The sequence below is a fragment of the Bubalus kerabau genome, chromosome 22 (genome assembly GCF_029407905.1).
Source record: "Bubalus kerabau isolate K-KA32 ecotype Philippines breed swamp buffalo chromosome 22, PCC_UOA_SB_1v2, whole genome shotgun sequence".
NCBI classification, from domain to species: Eukaryota; Metazoa; Chordata; class Mammalia; order Artiodactyla; family Bovidae; genus Bubalus; species Bubalus kerabau.
In genome coordinates, this window is record NC_073645.1 from 19,384,629 (window position 1) to 19,396,650 (window position 12,022).

Genomic DNA, 12,022 nt, shown 5'->3' on the forward strand with positions numbered 1-12,022 from the left:
TTCGGTGTTTCTGTGTTTGCCTGCTGTCTCTTGCCCAAACTGGACTCCTGGCGGTGCCTCAGCCCCTTCACTGTTGTGGTGACTTCCTTGCCTGCCTCATCTCCGCGAGGTTAGTCCTGTCACCTGCCTCTCTGCTCTCATCCCAGACGGCGGAGACTGGCTGCACACAGTCCCATGACCCTGCTGCTTGGGTCCCTAGTGGGCTCTGATTTTGGACAGGCCTCATGCTAACAGGGACACAGTTCTATAGAGTCCTTCCCTCACTTCCTCTGCCAATTTTGGTGCCCAACTCTGAGCAGAACTTTAACTTTCCTCCCCTCCTGCCCCTGTTTCCATGTATAAGGAAGGGTTCCTGCTCCTGGCCAGGCTAAGCTCCCTCCCCTGGGCTGTTTCCTTGACTTACATCTTCTCTCTCATATCTTTGATTCTGTCAACTCCTCCTTAAGTGCTTGAGCCTCTGCATCCTGAAAACACCTCCCCTGTCCTGTGCTACTCCCTGACTCTCTAGCCCCCCATCCCCTAGCTCTTTCCACTCAGCATCACACTGACTCATCAGCCCTTTTCTAACAGAGCATCTGACTACACCCAACACTGTCACTGCAGAGATCACCAATGACTGTTCCAACTTGCCACCTAGATGACGTTTCTCATTTCTTACCCTCCTCGGCCTCTCTGAGGCAGGAGCACTCCTGACCACACCCTTGTTGCTCTGTTTAGTACCAATGAACACTCCTAAACCCTCACCTGTGTCTCTTGCTGCTCCTTCTCAGTCCCCTTTGCTGGCTGCTACTCTGTGGCCTTAAAGGCTGGTTCCCCAAGGATCCATCCTCAGTTCTCTTCTCCCTCCACCCCTGTCTCCTTGGGGAATCTTGTATACTTCCATGCACAAGGTGCCCAGTCTGTCCAAGCTCAGCCCCTCACCACTTTTTTGCTGTACTCATATCTCCAAACTACTATCTTTGTCCTTTGTCTCTGAAATCCACCCTCCATTCTATTGTCCAAGTTATCTCCCCAAAACGAAATCCAATCAGATACGTGGTCCACACATTTTTTGGGGCCATGCTGTGCAACCTGTGAGATCTTAGTTCCCTGACCAGGGATTGAACCCAGTGACCTGGCAGGAAAGCACCAAGTCCTGACCACTGGACAGCCAGGGAACTCCAAGTATGTTCCTTATTTTAAAATCCTTCATTGGCTCCTGAGTGGATATAGACTAACACCCAAATGTATTTCTATTGCATTCTGGCTTCTACAATCTGGTCCCAACCTGTCCCTTGAACTTCATCTCCATTTCCTCCCTGAACTGCATCCTGTGGCTACAGGGGTCTCTTGGTGTTCTCCAGACACAACACCTACCCTGGGTCTTTGTACATTTGGATTCCTCGGCTAGGAAGACTTTTACCTCTTTGCTCTAACTCTCAAATCCAACTTTCAATGTTTATTCCAAAACCTCATTCCCCTGTGGATGGAGTTTACTCCTTTGTGCATGGAATATAGGAGATACCCAATACTCTCCTTTTTTCATGAATGGATCAACCCTATTCATTCATCTCCAGTCAGGATTAACACTGCTTCCTCTGTATTCTCACAACACTAGGAATGAAACCAGTTAGCCCAGCTCCCCTTTGCCCTGTATGGCAGTTACACGTCCTTACTGCCTCTCCCCTCCCCGTAGAGGCCCCGACTGCCTTTATTTACCCCCCACCTGTTTTCACATTGGCTGTTGGGAAAAGCCTTACCTAGAAGCCCTCAGAGAAGCTGGGAGTGATGGGTTCATTTCCCCTAAATGGCTGCTCCCACAGCCAGTCAACGACCTACTTCCTAAGGCCAACAGACTACGGACAACGCAAGGACCGAGGTTCGCCACATGTACTTACAAATCCTGGGAGGTCTGACTCCTGTCTGGGGCGACTCTTCGCTGCTGGGCTTGAGGTTGCTGAGAAATGATTAAAGATGATTTATTGTCAGAAGGGGATACCTTGTGATGAAAGTCAAGGGGATGAGAAACAGTGCTGCAGTAATGAACAGATTTTTCGGCAATGTTTATGATCTCATTGCAGACTGCTTCCTGTGAGGTGGCCCCGAGATATCCAGAAACCCCCATAAAACAGTCAACATGGGGACAAAAAAAAAAAAAAAGAAAGAGAGGAAGAGATGTAACATTCCAGACGAAGCACATAAGTCCAAGGAAACAACAGAGTTGAAGATCCAGTTTAAAAAAAATAGATATTCCAGTAGTGGAGTGCAGGAGGGATCCAGGCGAAAGCATGGAAAAAACAGGTAAGATACAGAAGAATTTGGGATTTAGTATGAATATTAAATTAAAAAGGCAGCAGCATAAAGGCCTGTAATTAGTGAGTAACCGTTACAAATGGAGTAATTTCAGGACAGAGATGCAAGTATGTATCCCCAATCATGCACTAAATTATTAATCCCACATGTAGGCAGAGTAGAAACAGTCTCTAAATTCCTCTGCCTTTTTTTGAGAGGGGAGGGGGTAGCCTAGCATCGCTCTCTCTACTACAATAGCCATAAAATTCTTAAAAATAATGGCTCTGTGAGTCAACCAGTCTACTCCAGTCTAGATTCTAAAAATCAGTCAGAATTCTCTTTAGAAAAGCTGCAGTCGTATTCAATAGGCATCTTACCACATAGCTCTTTTCAGATTCTGTGAGATCAGGTCCTGCTCTCAATGAATGATGAGAAGGCTGTGATCACCAAGCAAATTATAAGGGAGACATTTTAGCAGATGTCACATTGAAAAGGATTAAAAATAAAAGTGTGAGCAAATACACATACCACACCATCACACTCGATGACACCAGATACTCGTGGCCTATGGCCACCGAGTTTCCATGACAACATGGTGGGTGCAGAGGAGACAGTGCAATGTACAGAGTTAGAAGCAAGCATCCGGGCAATGAGATGGGCAGTTGGGAGCATGGCTGCAGTGAGGTGAAAATGAACAACACAGGGACTCCAGACTGGCAGGGAAGAGACACAGAAGGGCTGCCTTAAGGACAGTCATGTCCCTCTGTGAGCACGCACGCTGGTCCCCTCACTCTTAGTGGTAAGCATCTATGAAAGGACTGATGTACTGAAAGCCCGTTCCAGTTATTTTGTTGACAGGGAGCCTCCTCTGGCAAAGCAGGCTCATAAAACTATCAGGTATGCCATTTTCTTGTACTTGTAAAAACCAAACAAGAGAGTAACGATTTTGAAAAACCCCCTGGTAGTAGTACATGGTGTATCAAAAAAGGTTGTTCTCCCAGGAAAAACCTGCAAATGATACATTCCAGCTACGTATGAGATAGATGAGTTCCGATATCTCATAGAGTAGGGCTTGCTTACAGAAACAGGACCGTGTGTCCTGACACAGCAGTAGAAATGAAACCATCACTCTTCACTCACCAGCTCTGGTGCCACATGATGACATGAAAATAAGGTGCAATCTGGCCAAGCAGACCTGTCTTTTAAGTAACAATCCTATATAGAGCTGGCCAGCCCTTTACTGGAAGAGTGTTGGGAATTATTTACCCCAGAGAGGATTCAATTCCAACTCTTAAGAAGTCTCCCTAATTGAACATTTGAAGAGCCGTCTTTGGAGAAACCCTCCAGGTTATATGCAATAATACTAATGAGCCACAGCAACTCCAGGGCCTTCTAGAAGAGCATTCAGATCTTTAGTGTGTGACCATTTGTTTCCCAGGAAGGCCCAGAGACACTGAGGACTTTCCCTGAGCTCATCCAGCAAGTTAGCGGAAGCCCTTTCTCCTGGATTCATCTACTATCTCGTTGGACCTTCTCTTTCGTCCTTGAACCATTTCCCACATTATTAATTGCCTCCACTGACATTATATTCAGTGAGTCCCACAGAAACCCTGGAGACTGGCAAGACAGGGTTATCATCCCATTTTCTTTTAAATCCTAAGAAGCTGATGCTCAGAGGGGCTTAGCGCATTCCCCAATGTCACACAGCCTGCAAGAGCTAACACTGTTCCACCACACCATCCCTTCCCATTCCCCTCTGCTGTAAATGTCCCATCCACCTGCATCCCCTGTGGGGCCAGCTTCCATTCCAGACATTGCTTCCATACTCTTGTTCTTTGAAAAACTGCTTCAAGTTCTCCAAACCCCTCCAAACCTCAGTCCCTTAAACCAGCCTCCCTGGTTTCTGGCAGGATTAAGAGAAGAGATAGAACTCAATTAAAAAGAGAACTGCAAGGGGTTTGCTCCTTAGAAGATGTCTCAGAACCTGCAGGCCTTTGCCAGATGACTGGGAGCTGACCTCACTGCCCATCCAGCCTCTGGATCAAGGCTTCTGCGTAACAAAATAATGACACTCCCAAGCATCTAATATGTGAGATTCCATGTGGCATCCCCGAGCGGGTGATCTCTACAGGCAGATTTTGACTTGACAGAAGGGAAAACTTTCAAACGTGAGAGCTGTCCAAGAGAAAGGGCTGCCTTGAGAGGAAGCGGTTGTTGGTCCCAGCAGCTGTTCAAGCTGAGGTTGTGTTGACAACTGCCACAGGGGAAAGTGTAGAGCGCTGCTGCCCACATGCTGATGTGCGTCAGAGTCACCTGGGTCCTGTTAAAATACAGATTCTGGTCTGACATGTCTGGGGTGTTCATTTCTATGTGGGGATGCCCATATTGCTGGTCCACAGACCAACTTTCGGGAGCAAGGCTCTGGAGCATTTCATTTGTCTAACACTGAGCTAAAACTGGTTGGTCTGGATCACACCTCATGAAAATAAAAGTTCTCATAAAAAAAAATTTCCAAACTCCAGCTGGTGGCCTACCAACCTCAGGTCAAATGTAGTACAGTCTACTGACATGACCTCCAGTTTACCAGGTCACAGCCAAACCAGAGGATAATCATCACTGCAGCCTTCACATCTGGACACACTTAACATCTAGTACAAACTTAACTCCTCCCTTAGAGGTGACTCGTTCCCTACTTAATGTCTGTGGAATAAATGAAGGAAGAAGGTGAGGTAAATATTTATGCTGTTAGCTAAGATTCAGTTTTTCCCTATTTGAAATGCATTCCTTAGATTTAAACCAAACATCTCATAGAGCTGAAATGTAAACCAGTTTTTTGAGGGGGATGAGTGGGTATGGCATGTGGATCCTTGTTGGAGATGGAAACCACTGATATCCACCATAGGGACTTCCCCTTCATTTTGAAGGCTGTTGACTTTCAGACTTTTTTTTTTCCTCTCTAGATGTATGTCTTTTTCTCTCCCTGGTCCCATTTTCTAACCATCTGCAGCTTTATATATCTCTTCCTTTGACACTATGCTACCTGGTAGCCAGTAGCCTCACATATCTATTCAACACTGAGACGGGGCCAGTAAGAAACGTGCTGTAGTGTAAAATTATTTACACTTTTTACAAAAGTATTTTTTACAACGTTATTTCAAAACTTAGTATAAAGAATTTAAAATATCTCAACAATTATCCTGATTATATATTAAAATGATACTATTTTAGTTATGTTGGGTCAATAAGTCAAATATACTACTAAAATTAATTTCACTCACTCCATTTTACTACCAGAAAATTTTAAATTACATACATGACTTATGTTATATTCCTGCTGGCCAGTGCTGCTCTAAACCCTCCCTGGGTCGCAGTGTACACCCTTCTTTAAGCCCAAAAGCAGACAAAGTTCTAATCACGATCTCAGCCAGGGTTAGGGATAAAAGGACTATTATCTCATGCTAAGGACATTTCAGACTCCTGGAAATACATCCCAGTTTTTCACATGTTTAGAAAAAGAACCACCAACCCCTCCACCCCAGCACACCCTGCATAGCCCCATCAACAGTAAGCAGGTGATAGCTACTGATCCAGAAACTGCTTTTCTTCCATATTTGCGCAGACACACACAAGTTGGCCCTCTTGGCCTGGAGCTTGTGCCTCATTCTTCCGAGAGAGCCACCTTGTGTGTGTCCCTGCGGCCCTTCCACCTCCAGTTCACAGCGAGCAGTCCCTCAGAAACCCGACGCTGGTCTCTGGGGGCTGTTAATCCCTCTGGATCCACAAAAAAACACTTGGTGCTCCTATCAGTTACTAAGCGTTCTCTTCCAGCTCTGGGTGTTTGCCAAAGCCTTGAAGCCCAAAATAAAATGTCCATAGGCTGGAGGCCAGCAGGAAGTCCTGGAGCTGTGGGCAGGACAGAGAAGCCCTACCTCCACATGGCCTGGAGCCCTTCTAGGAGTGTCACGAGTCTCAGAGACAGTGAGCCGCTCCAAACTGTCTCCTTTCCTCAGACCCTAACTCTCTGGTGACTAACGCTGGCCTCCCAGGGGACACTGGACTGGAAGGGAGGGTTCCAGGACAGACTGTCACACTAATTCATTGTCGCTTGAGCAAAATGCTTAACTTCTTTGGATTTCAAGTTCTCAGTAAAATAAGAGGCTTGGGCATGATTTACATAAATATCCTCTTTGGCTCTGAAGTTCTCATGTAGTCATTAGTGTGCATGCATCCCATGAACTGAGAACAAAGACTGGGCCGGGCTGACCTGGTTTAGAAGGAGCAGCACTTCCTCACTGCTCACTGGAGACGGGGTGGAGGGCGGCTCTAACTGCAGCCTCCAGGGTGTCCAGAGGGTTCCCTTCTGGCTTTGTGGGAGGTGAGGGGCTGCCCTGATGGCAGAGAAAGAGCCATAGCTCCTGGAGGACCACAGGCAGACTCTGCCAGAGGAGGCAGGAGACCTCAATGATTCAGGCTCCTGGCTCTAGGAAACCTCAGCAGGTCTGCAGAATAGTCTGCCTCCCCTGAGCCCTTCTCTTGGGTGCACTGAGAAAAAGAACCCAGCTTACAAACAAAACAAATGATAACCAATCAGTTCAACTGCTTACCACCTAGACTCGATCTCCTTGCAGATCAGTCCACAGACAAGCTTTGATGTAATTTGAACCTGATGATAGCACTAAACTTACATGCTTAACCTTCTCATATAGCCTGTGGTGGGGTCTGTTTCTTTCCTAAAACAAGGAGACAACGGATGCCAAATATGTATCCAAGTATGGAGACACCAAAACTTTCCAAGAGAATGCCTTTGTACTCGAGGCGAGAGAAGAAGAAGCACTAATTTACAGGGTGCAAATTCTAAATTTTCTAAACTCTAGATTTGTGTGAGTAATCCAGCAAATCCTTAAGGAAATCAACCCTGAATATTCATTGGAAGAACTGATGCTAAAGCTGAAGCTCCAATACTTTGGTCACCTGATGTGAAGAGCCAATTCATTGGAAAAAACCCTGATGCTGGAAAAGACTGAAGGCAAGAGGAGAACGGGGCAACAGAGGATGAGATGGCTGGATGGCATCACTGACTCAATGGATATAAGTTAGAGCAAACTCCAGGAGACAGTAAAGGACAGGGAAGCCTGGCACGCTGCAGTGCACGGGGTCTCAGAGCCAGACACGACTGAGCAACTGAACGACGACAACAGTCCAGTAAAAGGATTCTTCCATCTTCTACTTTCTTCTCTCCTCCAACCCCATCTTCCTCTCTTAGGTGAAATGGAGTAAGGAGGATAAACTACTTTTCTTTTCCCTGGTACCTCGATATCACAGAACAATGTTTAATGAGTCCCAATTACATGCTCTGTGCTAGGTGCATTCAGCTCCAGAAAACCTCATTTAACTAAAAAAATGAACTCCTCATAATAACTCAATAAAGTGGTCAATATTTACCTCATCTTATAAAACTAAGACCCAGTGTGTCTGAATTGGGAAGTGAAGAGCCAGAATTTGGACCCCCGTCTCTCTGACTCCAGGTCCCATGCCTCCCATCACGCTTGACCTGCCAGGCTGTGCTCTGCCGGAGGGAGATATCCGAATAGCTGGATGGACGTGCTGATCAAGAGGCCACCTTAGCTCACCCCATGCTCTGCAGCTGGCATGAGCTGGGTTTCTACTGAAATCCTCCATTTCTCTCCTAACACCTCTTTTAGGGGTGGATATTGAAACTTCAGGTCTTAGTTCCCTGGGCCTTGACTGTTGAGCGTATACATACCTGCTGGTGGTTTTTCTAAGAACTGCAACCAGCGTCTCTCCCCACCCTGTACATTGTTGAACACTGTGTATATTTAGAGATTTCCCTTCTCAGTGAGTCAAAGGAAAATGTTTCCCCTTATTAGGTAGGTGTTTTAACATTTAAATTTCCTTTTCATTCTTGTAAGTTGTATCACGTGCTTTCCCTTTTATTTCTGATTTCTATGCTCAAGGCAGGTCTACACCTTTTTTCTTATCTTAGTTCTGGGAACTCACCTAGTTTCCATGTGGTAAGGGCTATTCCCTCTGAGTTCACCAAAGCTCAAATTTTCTGTCCTGTTTCCCTTCCCGCTCTCCTTTCTCTAAGGCTGTAGTGTTGTTCTTGTGCTTTTCAGAAGCTTTGAGGACACAGAGCTTTCCTGAATACTTTTATTTAAAGATTATTCCCCCAGATTATACTGTTATAATTATGCAAAATTGTGTGTGTGCCACCCTCTTTTCCAAACCCCTGGCCTAGACTCAGATAACCTCAGATTCTCAAAAGTTTTGTGATCCAGAAAATGTTACAAGTCACTGGAGTGACTTTAAAGATTCTTTTAAAGTCAAAAATTCTATGAGGCTCTCTTACACCAGTTATAGAAGCTCCTAACAACCAAGTCTGGAGGCTAGTCAGCGAACAGTACTTCTCTCTTGGGGAAGGCTCAGAAAATATTGATGAATGCTGGAGAATCCCAAGACCATCTTCCCCTTCACTTTCTTGACCAATTATCCTAAATCTTCCTAGCCAAAATTATGCTCAACAAAACCCAAGAACTTGGTTGATAATTCCAAACTCTTGGGCATTTTGTATATGTTTGTCCAATTAGTTGTCCCTCAAAAAACAAAGGGAAACACTTATTTTTCCACTATGAAGGTGCACAGGTCTATTATAAACCCCCTTCCTTAAAATTTTGTATTTTTTCTTCTCTTTCCTTGTAACTGAAATGCACACAGGATTTTTAGTTAATCAGAGACTATCAAAACTAACAAGAAGTCAGCTTTGTCTGGATCTTTTGTCTATGGATGCTGAAGCCAAAGAAGGGAAGTGACTCACCCAGAGACACACAGCAGGCTCATGGCAAGGCAGGAGATAGAGCCCAGGAACCCTAAATTTGAATGCAGCACTCTTCCCACCAATCCTGGCTTCCCCTAAACACCCCTTGCCCCTCATTCACTCCCTTCTGCTGTTTAGAGAACTCCTAGCTAAAAACATGCGCAACTGACCCAATGTCACATCAGCTTGGGAGTCTACAAGGAGTGAAAAGTCAAACCCTTTCACAAGGAAGTGCTCACACATCTGCAAGGTTGGGGGTCGTGGGATGGGCTGGACAGGTGACTCAGGAGAAAGAAAGCAGCAGAACAGGGACTAGCACCAAGTAGGGAATGCAGATGACCAGTTAGCAAGGGTCACAGGACCTGTGGAGGATGACCAGCCACTCTGTGAGGAGGTGCTGACCAGTATCCATATGTGCACCAACCAGTGCTCCAAGCTTTGCTCACAGCCCCTTCTACCCACTGGCAGACACAGAAGCCCCACCGAAACCAGAACTCACCTGCCCTTTCACATTCTTGCCCCTGGGGCTTAGCTAGGCTATTTGCTTGCTTCGAATGCTGCCCTCCTGCTGTTCACCTATCATAAAACTCCCAGTTCCTTAAGCTCCAAATCAAAAGTCACTTTTCTTTTGAAATCTATCCACCTCACCCCACACCAACCCCCCTTGCTTATTCTCATCTTGAACTCCCCAAGGAAACTGTTTGTGACCCTTCTTCCTGGTCTACCTTATCCTTATTCTTGTGAACATGTCTTATCCCCCAGTAAAGATCTACGCTCCTTTAGCTGGGGTCACTCATATTGTATCTTTGCTTTTACTCAACAAATACTTGTTGAGCACCTTCCTCGTATCAGGTGTCCTGGTCCCTTGTGCTCTGAGGGTGACAGATAAAGGGACAAATACAATAGAGTTGATAAGTGCCCCTTAGATCAGGTGCTGGGGGCTGTGAAAGCACAAAGTCCGGCACTTAATCTAGTCTTACAGGGGGAGGGGAAAGTTGGCAGGAAAGGCTTCCGGGAAGGAATGGAGAAGTAAAGGATGGTGGAAATTTTCCAGGTGCACAAGCAGGGGAGACTTGGGAGGGTGAGGCTGGCTTAGCTGTCAAAACAGCCAGTTCCATGAGGCCTTCTAAGCCCAGGAAGGAGGAGAGACTTTCCTGAGAGCAGGGGGGCCCCTGACAATGCTCACCCCTCTCTGCCTCCTGCAGCACTTCGCACAGTGCCTGGAACATTCTAGACACTCAAATAGAAGAGGAAATGGTCAAAACACTTTCGAGTGTCTTTTCTTGCTCTCCGGTTAGATTCCTTTCGTTTATAGATCAGAATATCTACCTAGGTTCCCAACACTGGTAACAAAGTTGAATTATTGGTTCAGCTCCTCACCCCCAGCAAGGACAAGAGCAGTTGACAGTTTTTCTGATAATACAAGCAGGTCTGGAATGCATTTGTTCAAGTGACACAGAGTGATGTCACTGGGTCACCAGAGAATACCTGTCATTCAAGCCCTTCCCATCTTGTGCTCTGTCAGCACAAGAGGGCCTCAAGAGAGGCAGAAAGCTTCCTTGGAAGGACCTCATTTCCCAAGCTGACTTCCAGGTCCCAGTCCTAGGAGGGGAAGGTGAAGGAGCTGGTGAGGGAGTGGGTGGGCAGCAGCCGTTTTCACATAACCCCCCAGCTCTCAACATGGAGCAAGGCCAGGGCCCAGCTTTTTGCTGGGAGAGCAGGAAGGAGGGGATGGGAAGGGGTGCACCTGGGGTCTGGTGGCCCATCAGGAAACAGTTTTCAACAAGTTTGGCTTTCTGTATTGCCAGCACGCTGCCCTCTCCTAGTTAGGAAGTGGGAAGTGTCCACCCCCAGCCTCTTCCAAGCACCGTGTGCGCTTCCTGTCCATACTGGGTCCTGGCGTTGGGCCGCAATGACTCACCGCCAACCATGAGGAGGTCTCCAGGCCCCAAGGGCTGACTTAGAACCTTTCCAGAACTGTTCCTGTGTTGAGACATTGACTTCTTTTCCATCAGTCACTTCACCGCCTCACTCTTTCCTTGACAGGACACACCCTTCTCTCCTCACAGAACATGCCTTCCAGGAACACCTGCCCAGGCAAAGCCTTCCCCAGGTATTTCCTCAGCACTGGCCTCAGAGCTGGAGCAACATCCCGCTTCAGGGAGCCTTCCGGCCTGCCAGGCACCACACCTACCTCCTTTAATCCTTACACTGTCCTGTGAGTGAGAGACAAATTCCACTCCTACTTTGGATAGGAGAAAGCCGGTGGGGAGGTAGAGCCTGACTACTGACCATTATCACACGCTGTCCTTCCCCACAGCAATGATGCCCCACTCCCCATCATCAGGCTGGGGCCACAGGTGGGGCCAAATCTGTGCTTCAGGCCGCAGGCTCCTGCAGCCTCCAGGCAAACCTCTGCAGCTGTGTGTGCCAGTCTTCCTGAAGCACAGGGCTCCTCTAAGGCAGAATGGGAAACCCTGTATCCTGCCCAGAGGTAGGTATACCCTCAAATGAGTATCTGTTGAGTAAATGACACTTTAAAGGGAAACTGAGATTAAACATCATCATCTACCATGGGCATTGTGCACAGTAGATAATAAATGGCTTGGAGACATCTTCAAGAATTCCATCTGGTTCAAAAGACATTCTAGAATGTTCTCAGCTCCAGAAGCTCCAAGGTGGAGAGCTTCCATTTATAAAGTGCTGATGTGTTCCATTCCCAGCCCCTATGCTTAGCACTTAACATGCATCAATTCGTGAAATCCTCGCAACCTGACTGTGAGGTAGTTGTTATCTCCATTTTACAGATGAGGAAATTGAGGCTGAGAAGGGGAAAGTAACTCAATTCCAAATCACTAGAGGGTAGAGGAGAGCAGGCATTCAGACTCGGCTACTTTGGAGAAGCTGCCCAAAGGC

The 12,022-nt window shown here is 46.7% G+C and overlaps 1 protein-coding gene and 1 long non-coding RNA gene across 46 annotated transcripts in view; one reads left to right on the forward strand and one right to left on the reverse strand.

Moving 5' to 3' along the window:
- LOC129636810 (uncharacterized) overlaps positions 1 to 4,173 on the forward strand; it is a 46,789-nt gene extending 42,616 nt beyond the window's left edge. The window contains exons 3-4 of the long non-coding RNA XR_008707128.1: positions 2,061 to 2,280; positions 3,710 to 4,173. This is a non-coding gene — a long non-coding RNA (uncharacterized LOC129636810). The remainder of the gene's footprint in view (positions 1 to 2,060; positions 2,281 to 3,709) is intronic.
- Positions 1 to 12,022, reverse strand: part of SORBS1 (sorbin and SH3 domain containing 1) — a 231,382-nt gene that overhangs the window by 6,846 nt on the left and 212,514 nt on the right. For 23 of the 45 annotated variants that reach the window (XM_055560533.1, XM_055560532.1, XM_055560536.1 and 20 more), the window contains one exon: positions 1,878 to 1,936. In XM_055560533.1, coding sequence (XP_055416508.1) covers positions 1,878 to 1,936 — 59 coding nt within the window. Of the gene's footprint in view, positions 1 to 1,877; positions 2,069 to 2,648; positions 2,709 to 12,022 lie in introns of all 45 variants that reach the window. The other 22 variants (XM_055560508.1, XM_055560505.1, XM_055560507.1 and 19 more) reach the window with 2 other exon arrangements.